This window comes from Alligator sinensis, unplaced genomic scaffold (assembly GCF_000455745.1).
Source record: "Alligator sinensis unplaced genomic scaffold, ASM45574v1 scaffold651_1, whole genome shotgun sequence".
Lineage (NCBI taxonomy): Eukaryota > Metazoa > Chordata > Crocodylia > Alligatoridae > Alligator > Alligator sinensis.
The window spans coordinates 2,387,066-2,402,062 of NW_005842014.1; the positions used below are offsets into that span (position 1 = coordinate 2,387,066).

Consider the following 14,997-nt stretch of genomic DNA (forward strand, 5'->3'; position numbering starts at 1 on the left):
GGCTAGCAAGCCAATCACTAGCCGCCACGTGTGAATAGTTTAGAACTAGCCAATAATGGGACTCGAATTAGCATGCAAATGGCGGGAACTCTTTGCAACGAGCATTTCTGTGCTGCAATAAAGAAATGCACCCTGCAAAGAAAGCTACAAATTGGCGGGAATTCTTTTAGACCGGGGTTTTCCTCTGCAGCAGAAAACTCCACCATGCAAAGAAGCTGTAATTTAGCGGGAACATAATTCAGTGGTGCCAAAGCACACACAAAACAAAAAACCACACCTTTGGGTTGTGACACTAACCAGCAACGACTGAATTGATTCAGCCTCAGGCTTTTTGACTATCTCTATTTAGCCAAAGGGACTGTAGCACTGGGCTCACTGAGGCCAAGATTATTGTTTGACAGTATTTAAACCATACTCAACATTCCACATTTTTTTTTTGCTACTTGTTTTACTACTACACTGGTCACATGCATTTACTGGTGACTCCAAATAGAGTTTGAAGCAACAAGTGAACAAATTAAGTTAAAACTATGCACGGTCACAATAGTTATATTGAATGCAAAAAGCTTTATTTAAAATCTCATCACGGATGGAATAGTGCAAACCCCAGGATGCAGTTTGAGAAATGTTACTATAGCAATATAGTCACTACAAGCTACTGAGGAGTGAAAATAAGCACAGAGCAATCTTCCTTCTGTTACAGACATTTTTGGAATTCATCCCCACTCCATAGCAACATGGAATTTGATATTCCAAGGAAAGATATGTCCATGTAGTGATTAAATAATTAAAGTAAAACCTACAGCAGGTTAGAGAAACAAATCTGAATGGATACTGGGGGCAGGTATGGTAGGTCAGAATCAGGAACACACAAGCTGGTAGAAGTAACCTGACTCTGTTTCCCCTGCTTCCATTAGGCCTATGGACTGAGTTCTAAAACTCAGCCTATGGTCTCCAAAGCTTAAGATCTTAATTTATTGTTAAAAGTGTATATTAAAATATTTGATAAAGAGTAAAAGACAACCAAACCTCTCCACAATTTTTGAAAATGGAACAAATACTTCCTGATTTCATACCAGGTTTGAAAAGCTGAAACAAACAAGGAGCTAAGTTTATCAAATGTTCAAACAAAATCTTTTCCTAAGGTAAAAGGAAGGGCAATACTTTGATCCTGGAACTGGAAGAGAAAAAGTCAAGAGGGAGTCTATTACAAGAAACTTTTGTAATTTTATTTTTTAAAGCAGCTTGTGTTCTGAATTTTCTGCTGTACTCAAAATAACCCAAAATAAAAAAAAACCTGACAGTCAATCTTAACAGTATACTTCATATTTCAGAGTCTAGTTCTGCCGACAGATTGCAAGTTTACAACGCAGAGGTATGCTCATGTCCACTGACAACAGCATGTCCCCTTGAGTCACCCAAGTCATGTGAAAAATGACCATCTAGCAAGCCTTGTGAGGGCTATGCACACATGGGCAAAGCACATCTGAAACACAAGCATTAGGCTCGTGCCTTGTATACATTGCTTAATTTGGGTAGAACAAAGTGCTCGACACTGTTCACCCAAAAGGCAACGGAACATCATGCAACAGCAACAGTGACATGTGGGCACCCGATCAGCCACAAAACTTCTAGGAAACAGACGCATCAATATGTACACAGAGAATGGGCTCGAGAGTGATACAAAGTGGTTGAATCGTTTCCGTATGAGGTTTGTTCTTAACTGAACATAAACACTCAAAAAGAAATGAATACAACTTGAGACAGTAACTCAGAGGTGTGAGCCACTGAAGTCTTTCACCCTCTCAGCATGGTTCCTCCATGCCTGTACTCAGCTACCCACCCAAAATTGTAGGGCTTCCCCGGATACCTACTAATGCAGGAGCAGGGAGACTGACTCCAAACTGCTTTCCTTCTGTAGGGACAGCCCTCAAGGGGCTAATGCATATATAAAGAAGCAGGGATACCCCTCTCCCAGATCCCCACAACCACATATCCCCATATCACCTCTTGCAGTGTCCCACTCTCCCTCTGCCTGACCCAGGACCCATTTTCCATTTTGCTTCTCTAAAAGGGGAATGTGTGCTATACGCTAGGTATAGTAAATGTTAAAGGGAGATGTTTCTGGGCACAGCATCATCTTAATCCCCAACTGTGCAGGAAAATTTATATCTGTATCTATCTATCTATATATATATATATAAAGGGTTTAGTCTGTCTGTCTGTAACGCTCTTGGGGGGCGTGGCTCCTGGCAGGGCATGGCTCCAGCCAGTGTGGTGTTAAGAATACCCTTCAGGAATGACGGGCGGGGTGGGGCTCCAGTGGAGCAGGCCAGGTGGATGCGGAGTGGGAGGGGGAAGCAGGGGTGGCATGGGGCCAGACGCAGGGAGAGGACGTGCGGGTGGCATGGGGCCAGACATAGAGCTGGGGAGGGGGGTGCCATGGGGCTGGACACAGAGCTAGGGAGGGAGTGGGGCATGGCCAGACACACAGAAGGGGTCAGAGGAGTGGCACGGGCCCGGACATGGAGCAGGGATGGGGGAGGTGGCACGTGGCCATACATGGAGCAGGGCAGGGGAGTGTGGCACACAGTCGGATGCAGAGTGGTGGAGGCACAGGGCAGTGGGTGGTGGGAGCAGCCACTGTGCCCAAGCTTCCCCACCCTGCTCCTGGGAGGCATCAGCATCATGGGGTGGTAGGTGGCAGCACTCCATCCCCACCCACCCCACCCCTATCATTCTTGATGGGCAATTCGCTAGTACATTAGTACAATCTGTCAACCTTCAGATTATTTTTAATAAGGAAGGGAGCTGAGTCTTGGGAACCCCTGGCCCAAATGACCCCGAATTTGGATTGCTAACCCTATCCAATTCCTCCTCCCATGAGAGCAACCAAGTTTCAAAGGAATAGCAGCAACACATGGATTTTATAGCACTCAGAAAACTTGTTAAAGAGCAAAAATCATAGGACAGGAAGGCACCTTGCAGGCCACCAAGTCCAGCTCCTGGCATTTGCAGGCAACCCCTTGTCCAAAAGGAGCCACAGGAACATCCACCCCAGCACTCTCACTCAAAGTCACCAAGAACTTTAGAGGAAAAAAATCCTACAATGTGCCATCAGAAAGAGACATGGGTGCTACTAATGCCTTGGTTAATGCAGTGTCTAGCAATTAGCAAGGCAAAATGTGCCCAGATGTTCCTAAAAAGTGGACTGTGCCCCATGTTACATGGGATTACAGCATGCCTCCTTTATACACCAACAACCTACAAAGATGTCTCAACATTTCCTTTCGACTCCTCATGGGGATAACAAATACTCAGATACCATGTACTCTGGTTACTACTTCAAGAATACCTCAGTCCTATGCAGGGTCTCTTCTATAAACTAAAGGAGTTCTCAGCCTTACCTATTGTTGAGCTGGCACTTCATTGTAATGATAAGCACTGGAAAACAGTGTTTTACCATGAAAGCATCCTCTCATCTTTAAGAATACAACTATCTCTATTAAAAACATGTTGCTGGAAAACTCTTTAAATAATTTAACACGTTTCATACAAAGAAAACAATCTATAAAGCAGTTACTTAAAATGCATAATACAGTCAATGTGTTCTCAAGAGATCAGCGTGGCTTCTTCTCAACCATTCAGCCACCCTCAGCACACACATATTTTGGCAGTATTTTAAAAATGCATATTTTTTACATGATGAAAAAGTTACTTTGAAGCAATTCTACTCTACTTGCTCAATATGTATTCAATTTTTTAAAAGATAAAGCCTATTATTTACCCAATAGGCCAGAACTGTTCTGTCTAAATGTAAATATGTATTTGAGATTCATGCTACGCAGAGTAAGAAGCACTATGAACAAAATAAAAGAAAAAAAAAAAAAGAAATCTGAGCTGAAGTGGACACTACAGCTGCCCAAACCAGAGCCTGGCCACCCAGAGCCATAGTCCAGCTGCTGGCCAGGCTCCAAGCTGCAGGAGCGACACAGCTGCAGCTTCCCAAGCCCCCAGGACTCCAAGAAAGGCTGCTGGGGCCAGCACAGTTGCCGGCCCCAGCCTCCTCTATCCCGCCCGAGGTAACCTGCCATGCACCAGAGGGCACGTGGCATGGGCGTTCCCTGGAAACAACTAGCAGTGGCACAAGATATCCCAATGCTAGTTGTTCCCGGGGGAACAAATGTCCCTGCTTGTCTGGGTGTGGCTTATGAGGCCAAAAAGGACTAAATGGATGTCAAGGTGGAGTGCCCAATTAGCCAAGACACCCTTCCCCCTTCAAGATTTATGTTCTTATAGACCCAATTTATGCTGTGAGTAGAAATCGCCAGCCACAATGCATGGGTGTTGGATTGGTAGCGGAGAAATTCCTGGAGGCTTACACCTGAAGCATGGACCTCCCATCAGCGGAGCAGGAAATATGCTGCACAAGAACTGCGGCTAAAGAACTTCATCCCCAACACCAGCTTCCGCCCCTCAGGATGGCAGCCGCCCCGCAGGGCCTGGACTGCTCTTGACCACCTCAGAACACATGTTGGACAGTCAAAGGAAGCATGCATGCTTAGGGCCTCTCCAACGACACTGGCTACAGCTGTGGTGCTCAAGCTCAGACTGTGGAGCACATAATCTAGGAATGCCCTTACGGCCCTTCTTCGGGTGCCCGCGGTCTTATCGACATCGACCATTCTACCTATTGCTGGCTTTCTGGCCCTCATGCTTCCAACACATGAGTATGCTAACATGCATTTCATTTTTATCAGGGTGGAGGGGATGCTAGCTGCAGAACAGACTTCAAAATATCACAGAAGTCAATGCAGATGCAGCATGTGCATTAGATGGTGAGAGGTACAGATATAAAACTGGAAACAGAAGACAGGAAAGTAGAGAAAGAAATGGTGATGTTAGGAAGAATGGGTAGAGAAGGAGAACAGGGGCTGGAGAGACAAAAGTGTATGTACTGGTCATGGGACATAAATCATTAGGAGAAGAGTAAGCAACTGATAATTGATTAACCAGTTGCTAATTAGGTAGTGAAACAACAAAGCAATAAATTATAGTAAATTAAGTATAAAGAATCAAAAAAGCAATAAGTCAATTAAGTATGCAGAGAATCAATGATCAAGCAGCGGATAATTAATTATGTGGGAAGTCAACAGAACACTTAATTAGACAGCAATTAAATATTCAGAGAATCAAAGAAAAAGTAAATCAAGTATTCAGGTAAACAAATAACATGACTAACAGCCAAGAATACTGAGAAATATTCGGCTCACAGAACGATTTGATCTGTGTTATTTCAATAATCAATTTGTCCAGGCACTGTGAGCTAGGCTTAAATTTAAATACATCTCAGCTATTTTTCATTTTTAAATTAAAAGGTATCAACATAAGCATATTACAAACTAAACAAGTAATAATTAATTATAATTTATAAAAGTGAAATCGTTCTACTAATTTAGTCTCATATTATTCTTCCAAAATTCTCAGACACTCTCCTATCTCCCAGAAATGTTGAGATGTCTGTTTAATTAGCATTTGAAAACCATTATTTCCATTTTATGGATCTAGTATACAGCACAAGGAGTAAGGAGCCAACCCCAAAAAAGCCCTAGATACCTAAAATAAGAATTAAGCAGATTTAGATGCCTAGATCCAAAATTGCAATCCAGAAAGTCTTGCACAATGACTGCCTCAAATTATTATTCCCTCTTTCTGCCCTGAAAGTTTTGTAGAAGCCTGTGTTATGCTTTCTGAGAGTGCCCAAGACTGCCTCGGGCTGAGCTCCCTAGCTCACACCTACGGTCCAGAAGCTATGTGGAGCCACACCTGAACCCAGACCCAAACCCATAGGCATGCTCACACCACACCTAACAGAGACAGACAGCACTGAATTCAGCAAATGCAGCAGCTGCAGCTACTGTCTTTCAAGAATGTGCCTCAAAATGTGGTAGAGGTCCCAGCCTTCTCCCACAGGCTTGCCCAATGGTTACAGCATTCATTCAAGTGGGAAACCTGGCTTTTAAGACCTCAGCATGACGGGACTAAAATCCACATTTCCTACTTAGAGTCCAGACCCTACTTTCAGCATTATTTTTCTTTTTTAATCCAACAATTGTTTAAGGCAAAATACATAAATAGTCCAGGGAGCAGGACCCAGGTCTCCCTCTCTTCCAGCTGAGCGCTGTAACTACTTGATTTATTCTTCCTTGATTCTTCTGCTAGCCTCTTCAATCTCAAAATTCCCTAGCTCAAGGCTGGCCAGCCTGCAGCATGCTTGCCACAAGTGGCACGGGTAGCCTGTGTTTGTGGCTTGTAACAGATCAGAGCAGGGCACAAAGCTGCAGATAGGGCAGGGAGCTGAAAGGAGAGCAGATCAAACAGGCAGCAGAAAGCAGAGCAGCAGATCAGGCAGGAAAAGGGGATTGAAGTGGCACTTGGGGAGGGTGCCGAGCTTAATTTGTGGCACTCTTGCCAATAAGGTTGGCTGGCCCCCACTGCTCTAGCTCTTTAAATTTAATCTCCCACTCGGCATGCAGGTTTTTCAAATCACCTTTCTGGGGCACCTACCTCTCCCCATGCACTATACAGAGAGTCTAGGTGCCTACCTCTAGGTTTGGCATTCCACTCCATCACCCACATGCACCTAAGGCATCACAGCACTAAGGTGTTTTGCCGGGGGGCACTGTGATTTTCTCAAAGTCACATAAACTGGTTGTACATTATGATCTAGGACTGTCCAAACAGTAGCCTTATATCATGGCCTGCAGGGCCAAAAATTTTGCACCAGAGTGAGTGACGACAGCACGGCTGTCAGAGCCACTGTTGGCAGAACCAGCACCCAAGGGGTTAATAATCTTGCTGCTCTCTCCACCAGGGCTATTCAGGAGAAGATCCTTGTTGAAGACTTTTTTTGCCATTGGCAGGAGCAATAATCCTGTGGCTGCTGGTTGTTCCACTGCTAAATTTCTGGGTTGAGATCCCAGTTAGGAATGCCTTTCAGTGGCAGGGCAAGCTGTGACTGTGGGTACAGCGAGTACATGCAGGTTAATGTTACTACTGCTCAACCCGCTGCTTGGAAACCAGCTGCACAGCCTGTGAGAAGCCTCGCAGTCCAGATCCAGCTCTGCAGCCCAAATGAGTCAGGCAGACCTAGTCTACAACCCAAACTTCCTGTCTCCCAACCTCCTTTTTGAGGAACTACAAGAATTAACGCAGCACCATGTCTACATGCGAGGTTGCTGAAGGTCAACACAAACTGTGTTGCATTAAGTGTTTTGCATTCACAAACAAATTTTTGTTCAAAGTCCAGATAATTTGCAACAACTGCTATTAACCTCTCTTTAAAGAGGGTTTCCTTATATGCAGATGAGTTTACATGAAGCAAGGGTGGGAGTATATGTATCCAAGCTCTCCACCAGCAGCCTGCACCGCACAGAATGGGACTGGGTTACTCAAGGTGGGCAAGGGTAACCACTTGCCTTGTGCCATGTGGATTTTCAACTTCAGATTAAGTGACATTGCAAAACACAATATTCTTTTAATAATTTAATTTATAAATAAATAATCCATAGGAAACACTTTTTCATTTCCTATTTGAAAGCCCTTAAACCTACTACAGAAAACTACTTTTTACCTCCACCCAAATATGAGGAATACTGCCTAACATAGCACAAAGGTAGCCAAAAATGAGAGAAGCTTCTGAACTTTGTTAGTCCCAGACTGTGGCAGGGCACCTTTGGTGCCTGGCACTTTAACAGGTTTCAGCAGTCTGTGGAGCAGCCGGCAGGTGCAATGCGATCTAAGGAGGGGGTCAGATGACCGCAAGAGGGCTCCTGGATTGGAGGATGGGGTTGAGCAACCTCAGTATAAACCCAGGCCCTCAGAGCTGAGCACAGTTGGTGCAGGGAGTCAGAGGGATAACATCCCCAGTTGGAGATCTGCTTCTCCCAGAACATCTGGAGGTCAAGGGTAAGAACTATGGGGATGGAGCAAATTCCTGGGGAATGACCTAAAACTACACCCTGCTAGGCTAGGATGGTGTGGTGGGGCTGCCTGTGGCAGGGTGGTCCCCAGGAAATGCCACATCAGTGCCTCCCTAGTGAAAGGTGAGGATGAGGCTCCATATAGTCTCAGCCCCCATGATCTGATGGGATTACCCTATAAAGGGGACAGGCGAGGGGTCCAGGCATGGTTCTGGACTCCTGAGGCTCTATGATCTGGTGGATTATCCCATACAGGGGACAGGTAAGGGGTCCAGATGTAAGGTCTGAGAGCCCTGGGGAGTGGGTGGTATAGTGGTCTCGGTGAGGGGGCATGCAAGAGTGAATGGGCTGCGTAGAGTCCATATAGCAGGCCTGAAGAACCAGGCACGGGCTGCGTGGAGTAGGGTCCATATGAGGGGGTCTGAAGGACTGCGTAGAAAGTGAGATTGTGTTTGGAGAGGCCTGAAAAGGTGGAACTGTATAGGAGTGTGAAGGCGAGTGGCTCAGTAACCTACCCAAAATAACCTCGCTGGCCCATGCTGGGGCCAGGACTAAAACCAGTCAAAGGGCCAGAGCGCCCACGGTGAGGGACTGCCAAGGCTAGAGGCCAGGAGTCGTGACTAGCCTAGAGGCGAGGCCAGAGCCAGTGAGGTCAAAGTTCCTGGAGGGGCCACAGCCATGAGGAAAAAAGGACTTGGGGAGTTTTGCCACCTAGAATGAGGGCAGAGTAGACTGCCTGAGAAGGAAGGATCCAGTTGGGCTCCACATGCCAGGCAGGCATAGAATGAGGTCCATTGTGGGGCCAGAGCCACATAATGATGCCATCTGTGAGGCATGGGACACTGTATAAGGGGAGGTTTGGAGCAGTGTATTACACTGTTGGCATCGGGCAGTAAATGTGCAGCCTCCCACCTTATAAGCAGTTATGAATTAGATACAAAGGCGTGGCAGGTGAGGCAAGTGGGTGGACTGCCCTAGACAGGTGGGCAGGCCAATGGTTTGACCGGCAGCACGACAGCCCCCTGTCACACGAACACAAAATAAAAGAAAATATTGGGGGGAAAAAAATCTTTTTTTTTTTTTTTTTGGCAGCAATATTCTCTCTCTCCTTTCTGCAACAGAACCCTGATTCTCGCAGTCTGTTACTGCTGTACATCCTCACTGCCTGGACTCGAAGCAGCAGCTACCCTCTCAGACTGAGTAAAGAATGGATCATACAGAGCTTCACCTAAATAAATTTCAGCAGTGTGTAGATTATAACATGCTGTAAAGTGCGTAATGGTAATATGGTATAGTGTTTACTTGCATTCACTTGATCAAAGCTTGGGTAAGAGATGAAAAAGAGTAAGCAAGAGAATATCAGAAGTTGAGCAAGACAGGTTAAAAGGAGCAGGCTAAAGGTTGCTCAGTGTACACAGTGGTTTTATGCCAATTGAATCTGTTTTTCTAGTTTACAAAAAGATACAGCTTAACTAGGGGATAAAAACAGGCATATGAATATTAATTAGGGTAAAACCTATTAGCAACATTTGAAGAATTGTCCCTATTTGGTAAGCTTTCCGATACTGAGCCATGCAACAGAGTATAAAAATCTGGGTTCACCTTTACTCTTCAGCCTTGAATTGAATGTTCAGTTCTTGCTGAAGAGTCCATCTGTAAATGAACCAAAATAAGCACTCTTTTAAACCCTAATTTGAAGTGTAGGTGAGAAGTCTTTTTTTCCCCTGCCAGGCCCACCACCTCTTAGAGGCCTTTGAGACCAGAGGTGGTAGAAGCTCCATCCTTGGAGGCTTTCAAAACCCAGCTAGACAAAACTTTGGCTGGGATAATCTAGTTGGGGCTTGCCCTGCTTTGCACAGGAGGGTGGACAAGATGACCTCCGGAGGTCCCTTCCAACCCTAAATTTCTATGATTCTATGACTTTAGGATTTAAAGAAATTAATTTTAAGTGCTCTCAACTATCAATAAGATTGTTGTTTCTTTATATGAATGCATATTTTACAAATTTTAATCATTTGCTTGATACCTGTGCTGTTTGGTCATTCGTATCTTATCTGCATTTCATTAAATTTGCTATTAAAATCCATCTGTATTTAAATAAAAAAGTAAAACTTTGATGCAACTGGCTCTTCAAACTTTTGTTGGTTCCCAAAATACTTCTGGAAGTTAACAAAAGGAACAATGCTATATAGAGAATTCACTGCCCAGAAGCCAAGCAGGAATTTTTAATATTCTGGAAACACTTACCTACAAACTAGGCATTTCATTTCTAAAGATTACTGATATAATTGCAGAAATGCAAAGCTTTTCTATTTTAACACAGCTGCAGATTTCTGGTTAGTTGGGGAAGGAAAAGAGTTTCACTACACTATAAGAAGACCAGAGTTATCATCATTCTGCACTATAATAAGAAACATGATGATAATGCACTGACACAAGATCACAGAGAAAATAAAAGGATTATTGTTCAAAACTCAAGTGCAATTAACAACTGATGTGTTTTGTTATCTTGAAATGGGGATACATAGCTCTCCGTATAAAATTTATTCTTTTGGTAACACAAATTCAGAGTATTATCTTACTGGCTTGCCCAAGAAAAAAAAAAAAACACTTTCTTTTCCATTGGTATAGCCACTTCAGCTGAAGCAAGAAGTATCTTAAACTTAAGGCAAATAAGTAGCAAACCAATAATTTTAGTCTAATATGAAAAAAACCGCAGTACTTTACTCATGTGTTAGGTAAATAGATTTGTATTTTGAACTGAATGTATGTAGAATATATGCAATGTCATTTTCTGTGCTATTCCATATTAATTCCAAATGCATTAAGAAAAACATATTAAAGGCATCACATTAAACTCCTCTGTGCTTGTCAGTGTCCCTATTTTCTCACATTTCTACTTTATTTGAAATCTATATTCAAATGTGTTTTGTTGGTTTGCTACTAAACCGTATACAGCTGGGGCACCCATCATATCAAACAGAAAGTAAACATTTTAAAAATGAAAAAGTCAGACTTTCAAAATATTGTGCAATGCACCAATACACATTTATATACCTTCTGGCAATCAGCATTATTTCTGATCCTTGATGAAAAGCAATTAATTCTGCTGATTGCATTTTTCAATTCTTCAAAAAAGGAACTTGAAATAAGCATGATTTTCCGTTACCCATACGTTATCTTTAAGGCACTTCAAGACTTGCTCTTCAGACCTTCCCCTCCATCATTTTAGAGAGATACTTTTAAGAAATATATTAGAATTATTTTTATTTCTTTTGTTGGCACGAAGAAAATCATCACTTCACCACTTTTAATCAGTACGCTGCATTTTCTTACTATGCTTCAGCAAGTTTAAAGATGCCAGACATCCTGTAGGACACTAGATGGTGCCACATCTCCTGTTGACTCCCAAAATTTACATAAAGACCTTGTCCACATGAGGGATCTTGAGAGAAAAATTCCCAGAATTTGTTAACAGCAGCTCAGTAGCAAGTGAGAGTCATAGTGCACATGACTTAGACTGGTACACATTTTCAGCAGTATTTCAATTAAACCTATTAAATGAAAGTCTAAACAATACTGCTGAAAAGGCTACCAGTCAGAACTACCTATTACCACTAAAAGCAAGTCAATGAAACACTGTGCTGAAAGTTATACCAGTCAGAAAGGTATCTATATTAGAGGTCCTGGCACTGCTAACAGAGGTGATACTAAACTGGTGTGAGCAAAAGTGGCTTTTTTCAGTTATTTAAAAAAAAAAAAAAAAAAGCAGCTTCTGGTTTATAATGGCAACTGAAACAAATCAGATGCAGAGACTGAAACAGAAAATAGTGGCATACTAAACAGGAGTGGAGTGGCATTAGTTCCACGTCTACTTCTACATTATTTTGTTGTTAAGTCATTACAGTCTCCTAAGAAGGCCTATTATGGTCATTATCTAAACACCTCCATCGTTTTCTACGTTTCAACAAAAGAAAGAGAGTCGCTGAAAAGTTAGTATAGGATGCACTCAACAGAGAATGAAGTTGTATTATAATTAATACCAATCATATGATTTTATAAAAAAATATCCTGTCACATATGTTCGATAATGCTTTTGTTAAGAATACAAATTTGGTAGACAAGAGGCAAATTTGCTGATACAGAGCTTGGGGTCTACATACAGAAATCCCCAATGTTCAGGCATATTCAGAGCTGTGCTTTTAGCAAGCATCCCACTATTTTATTTTATGGTCCCAAATCACAGATTTTCCAGAATCTAATGCAACTTGGCTGCTATGTCAGATATTAAATAAAGATGTTTTTATGCTTCACTTGTTTACAGCGTGGTACAATCAAAAATCTCAGAGCATTGTATAAAGGTGAATAAATATCTCCATCCCTGTTTGACAAACAGAGAAGCTGAAGGGCAGAAGTGTCAAAAATGGCCCCCCAATTTCAATGTGCCCAATCTGAGATGCAAAGAGGCTGATCTAACCACTCTCAGTTCCCAATCATTTTACTTGAACTTAACTTAGGCTTGCTTAGTGAAAAACATGCCTAACATCACATACTCGATCAGCAGGGTCCATCAGAGCACAGATCTCCCAACTTCTGAACCACATCAGCACATTTTCCTCGTAACCCGTTTTCCCTAGAGCATCTGCTACTAAACCTATCACAGTATTGGCTTCACAGTAAACCTTGCCTGCATTGCAAATTCTTAAAGTTTGTCTAATGAAAACTAATGAACAGTAACTTCCAACATGCACAAGTTTTCATTGTTACTCTAAGAAGTAATCACAAAGAGATAAGATAAGGAAGAACAGTGTTTGCCAAATGGCTTTGTAACCCAGTTCTGTACTCTATATAATCTAACAACTTTTACAGTCTAGACCAAATCATTTGTCTAAACCTTGAACGGCACTCTTCAAATCAACCTTGTAATACACATTGTTAACAGGAAATGAACAATGAAAAGCGGATGTTTAGAAAGTGAGGCTCTTGCCTAGAAGACAAAGCAAATAGATGCTTGTTTGCTTTCACAGACAATGAACCACATCTGGGTGCACATCGAAAGTACTAATCTTTCCCCAAAAGTACCTGTAGATGAACGGTGCGGCAAAATAGGCAGTAGGAAATCAAGCCTGTACAAACTGCTGCAATTTAAAAATCACTAACTAACTTCAAAACTCAAAATCAACAGTTAACACACACTACAGTTTATTGCAAGAAATGCTCATTTAGACAGTCACATTCATTGCTTTAAATGTCCCACAAAGTATTCATATCATGATATACATATTGTATAAGTTGGATATTTATATTGTGTAACCACAGAAAGAACCACGTAATGAGTTCAGCAGCAACATGCTGAGCGTGCATTCCCACACAAGGAGAGCCACATTACATGTTCAAATAGCAACATCTTGTGGTCAAGCATGGTTTCTGCAATGTACAGTACAGGATGCCAACCCTGCAAGGTACTAAGCTCCTCAAAAACTAAGCAAAAGGCCATGAAAATATGCAGGACCTTATAAAGAAAAATAAAGCCAAACCCACAGGACTAGCCATTACTATGAGTCCCTTACTTGAGATGCCCCCAGCCTGATTTTTGGAAGTATGCAATACTGACAGCTCCATCTGAAATCACCTAAACTGCAGGTTTTTGCCACTTGTGAAATTTAGGTTCAATGTGGGCCAAGTCAAACACTTACATCCAAGATGTCCAAAAATCACCTGCCATTTATATTGCCCCACGTATCTTTAGGAAGTCATTAAATTAGCCACAAAGGAGCGTACAGATGATCCTGTTTGGCAATGAAAAGGCCACGCATCAGAGCAGCTCTGATTTCAAAGTAGGAGAAACTGAACTTTTTATTTAAGAACGACATGCAGAACGTAAGCCAGCGCCCGCACCTATTTTACATTAGTGCTCTCGACCTCTGTTAGATGTTCTCCTGTTCAAATGTAAACTAAAACGCTGGCCAGAAAGAGTCAGATCTTGCAACACGAAACCCAGGTCACCAGAGCTGTCTTTCTCCAGCGCTCACGAAGGCGGCTGCACAGCAGCGGGGTCAGATAAGCAGAGCGCTCGAGCCTCTGCTTGCTCCCGCAGTCACGTCTGCTCACGCGTCCACGGTCAGGGCGCTGCTAGGGGCGAACCCAGGATTTGGCCAAGAAGCCTGCGCCCCAGTGTTGCGACAAATAGGATAATTACTAAATCCACACGATAATCTCAACCCTTGTACAATGCACGCTTATAACAGCAAAAGCACTCACACCTCACGATCATTTTTATTTCAACCCCAGTACAACGCACAGCGATCCGTAACGGTAAATGTGTTCAAAACGTACGATAAAGTTTTGAGACCGCATCTGCGAAACCCGAGTCTCACACACTCCTCACCGCTTGCCTCCAAATAAACGCTTCCGTTTTCACGACCCCGGTTCTCCCTCACTGCCACTTACAGCCGGCAATAAAAAAAATAATGAAAAGACTCATTTGCATACTGATGGTTATACAGATTTGCATTTTACTCTATAATATTTTTTACAGCAAATGCAATTATTTTGAGCTTGTAATGTGATCATTTCATATTTAAGACCAAGCAACACTGCTGCTCCCTCCCAAGTCGCCTGGGGTACGATCTCGACTGGGGCAGGGAGGCGGAGGGCGCTAGGACCCAGCGCCGCCCAGCCCCAGCGCTGACAGGACTATTTGCCGCGCGCGGATGCGCCCCTCCGGCCGGAACTAATTCCTACGCCACAACTTGGAAGCGAAGCCGCGCGGTCGAGATCCCTCCGCGCCGCCCCCCCTCCCCCACGGGGCCGCCCCGCTCACCTGCCGCCGGGGCCTCCATGGCGGGCGCGGAACGGGCACTTTCGCCCCGCTGGGCCGGGTCGGAGCCGGGCCTCTTGCCAGCTCCCTCCTCCGCGCTTTTAATTATTAATATTTTAATGAGGGGGGAGGGGACGGCTTCGCGCGGCGGCGGCGGCGGCTTATGGCGAATCTGCCGCGTCCGACACAGCGGCT

At 43.5% G+C, this 14,997-nt stretch overlaps 1 protein-coding gene across 7 annotated transcripts in view; it reads right to left on the minus strand.

Moving 5' to 3' along the window:
• The window catches only part of ZFAT (zinc finger and AT-hook domain containing), a 226,156-nt gene that overhangs the window by 148,061 nt on the left and 63,098 nt on the right, over nt 1-14,997 (minus strand). For 4 of the 7 annotated variants that reach the window (XR_003093659.1, XM_014519165.2, XM_025202076.1 and 1 more), the window contains exon 1: nt 14,806-14,991. The exons of 1 other annotated variant lie outside the window; for it this stretch is intronic. Coding sequence is in view for 2 of the 6 variants with exons in the window: in XM_014519165.2 (XP_014374651.1) it covers nt 14,806-14,824 (19 nt within the window). In the remaining 4 variants the exon portion in view is untranslated. Of the gene's footprint in view, nt 1-9,584; nt 9,636-14,318; nt 14,428-14,805; nt 14,992-14,997 lie in introns of those variants that run through there. 2 more of the 7 variants (XM_025202078.1, XM_025202077.1) reach the window with 2 other exon arrangements.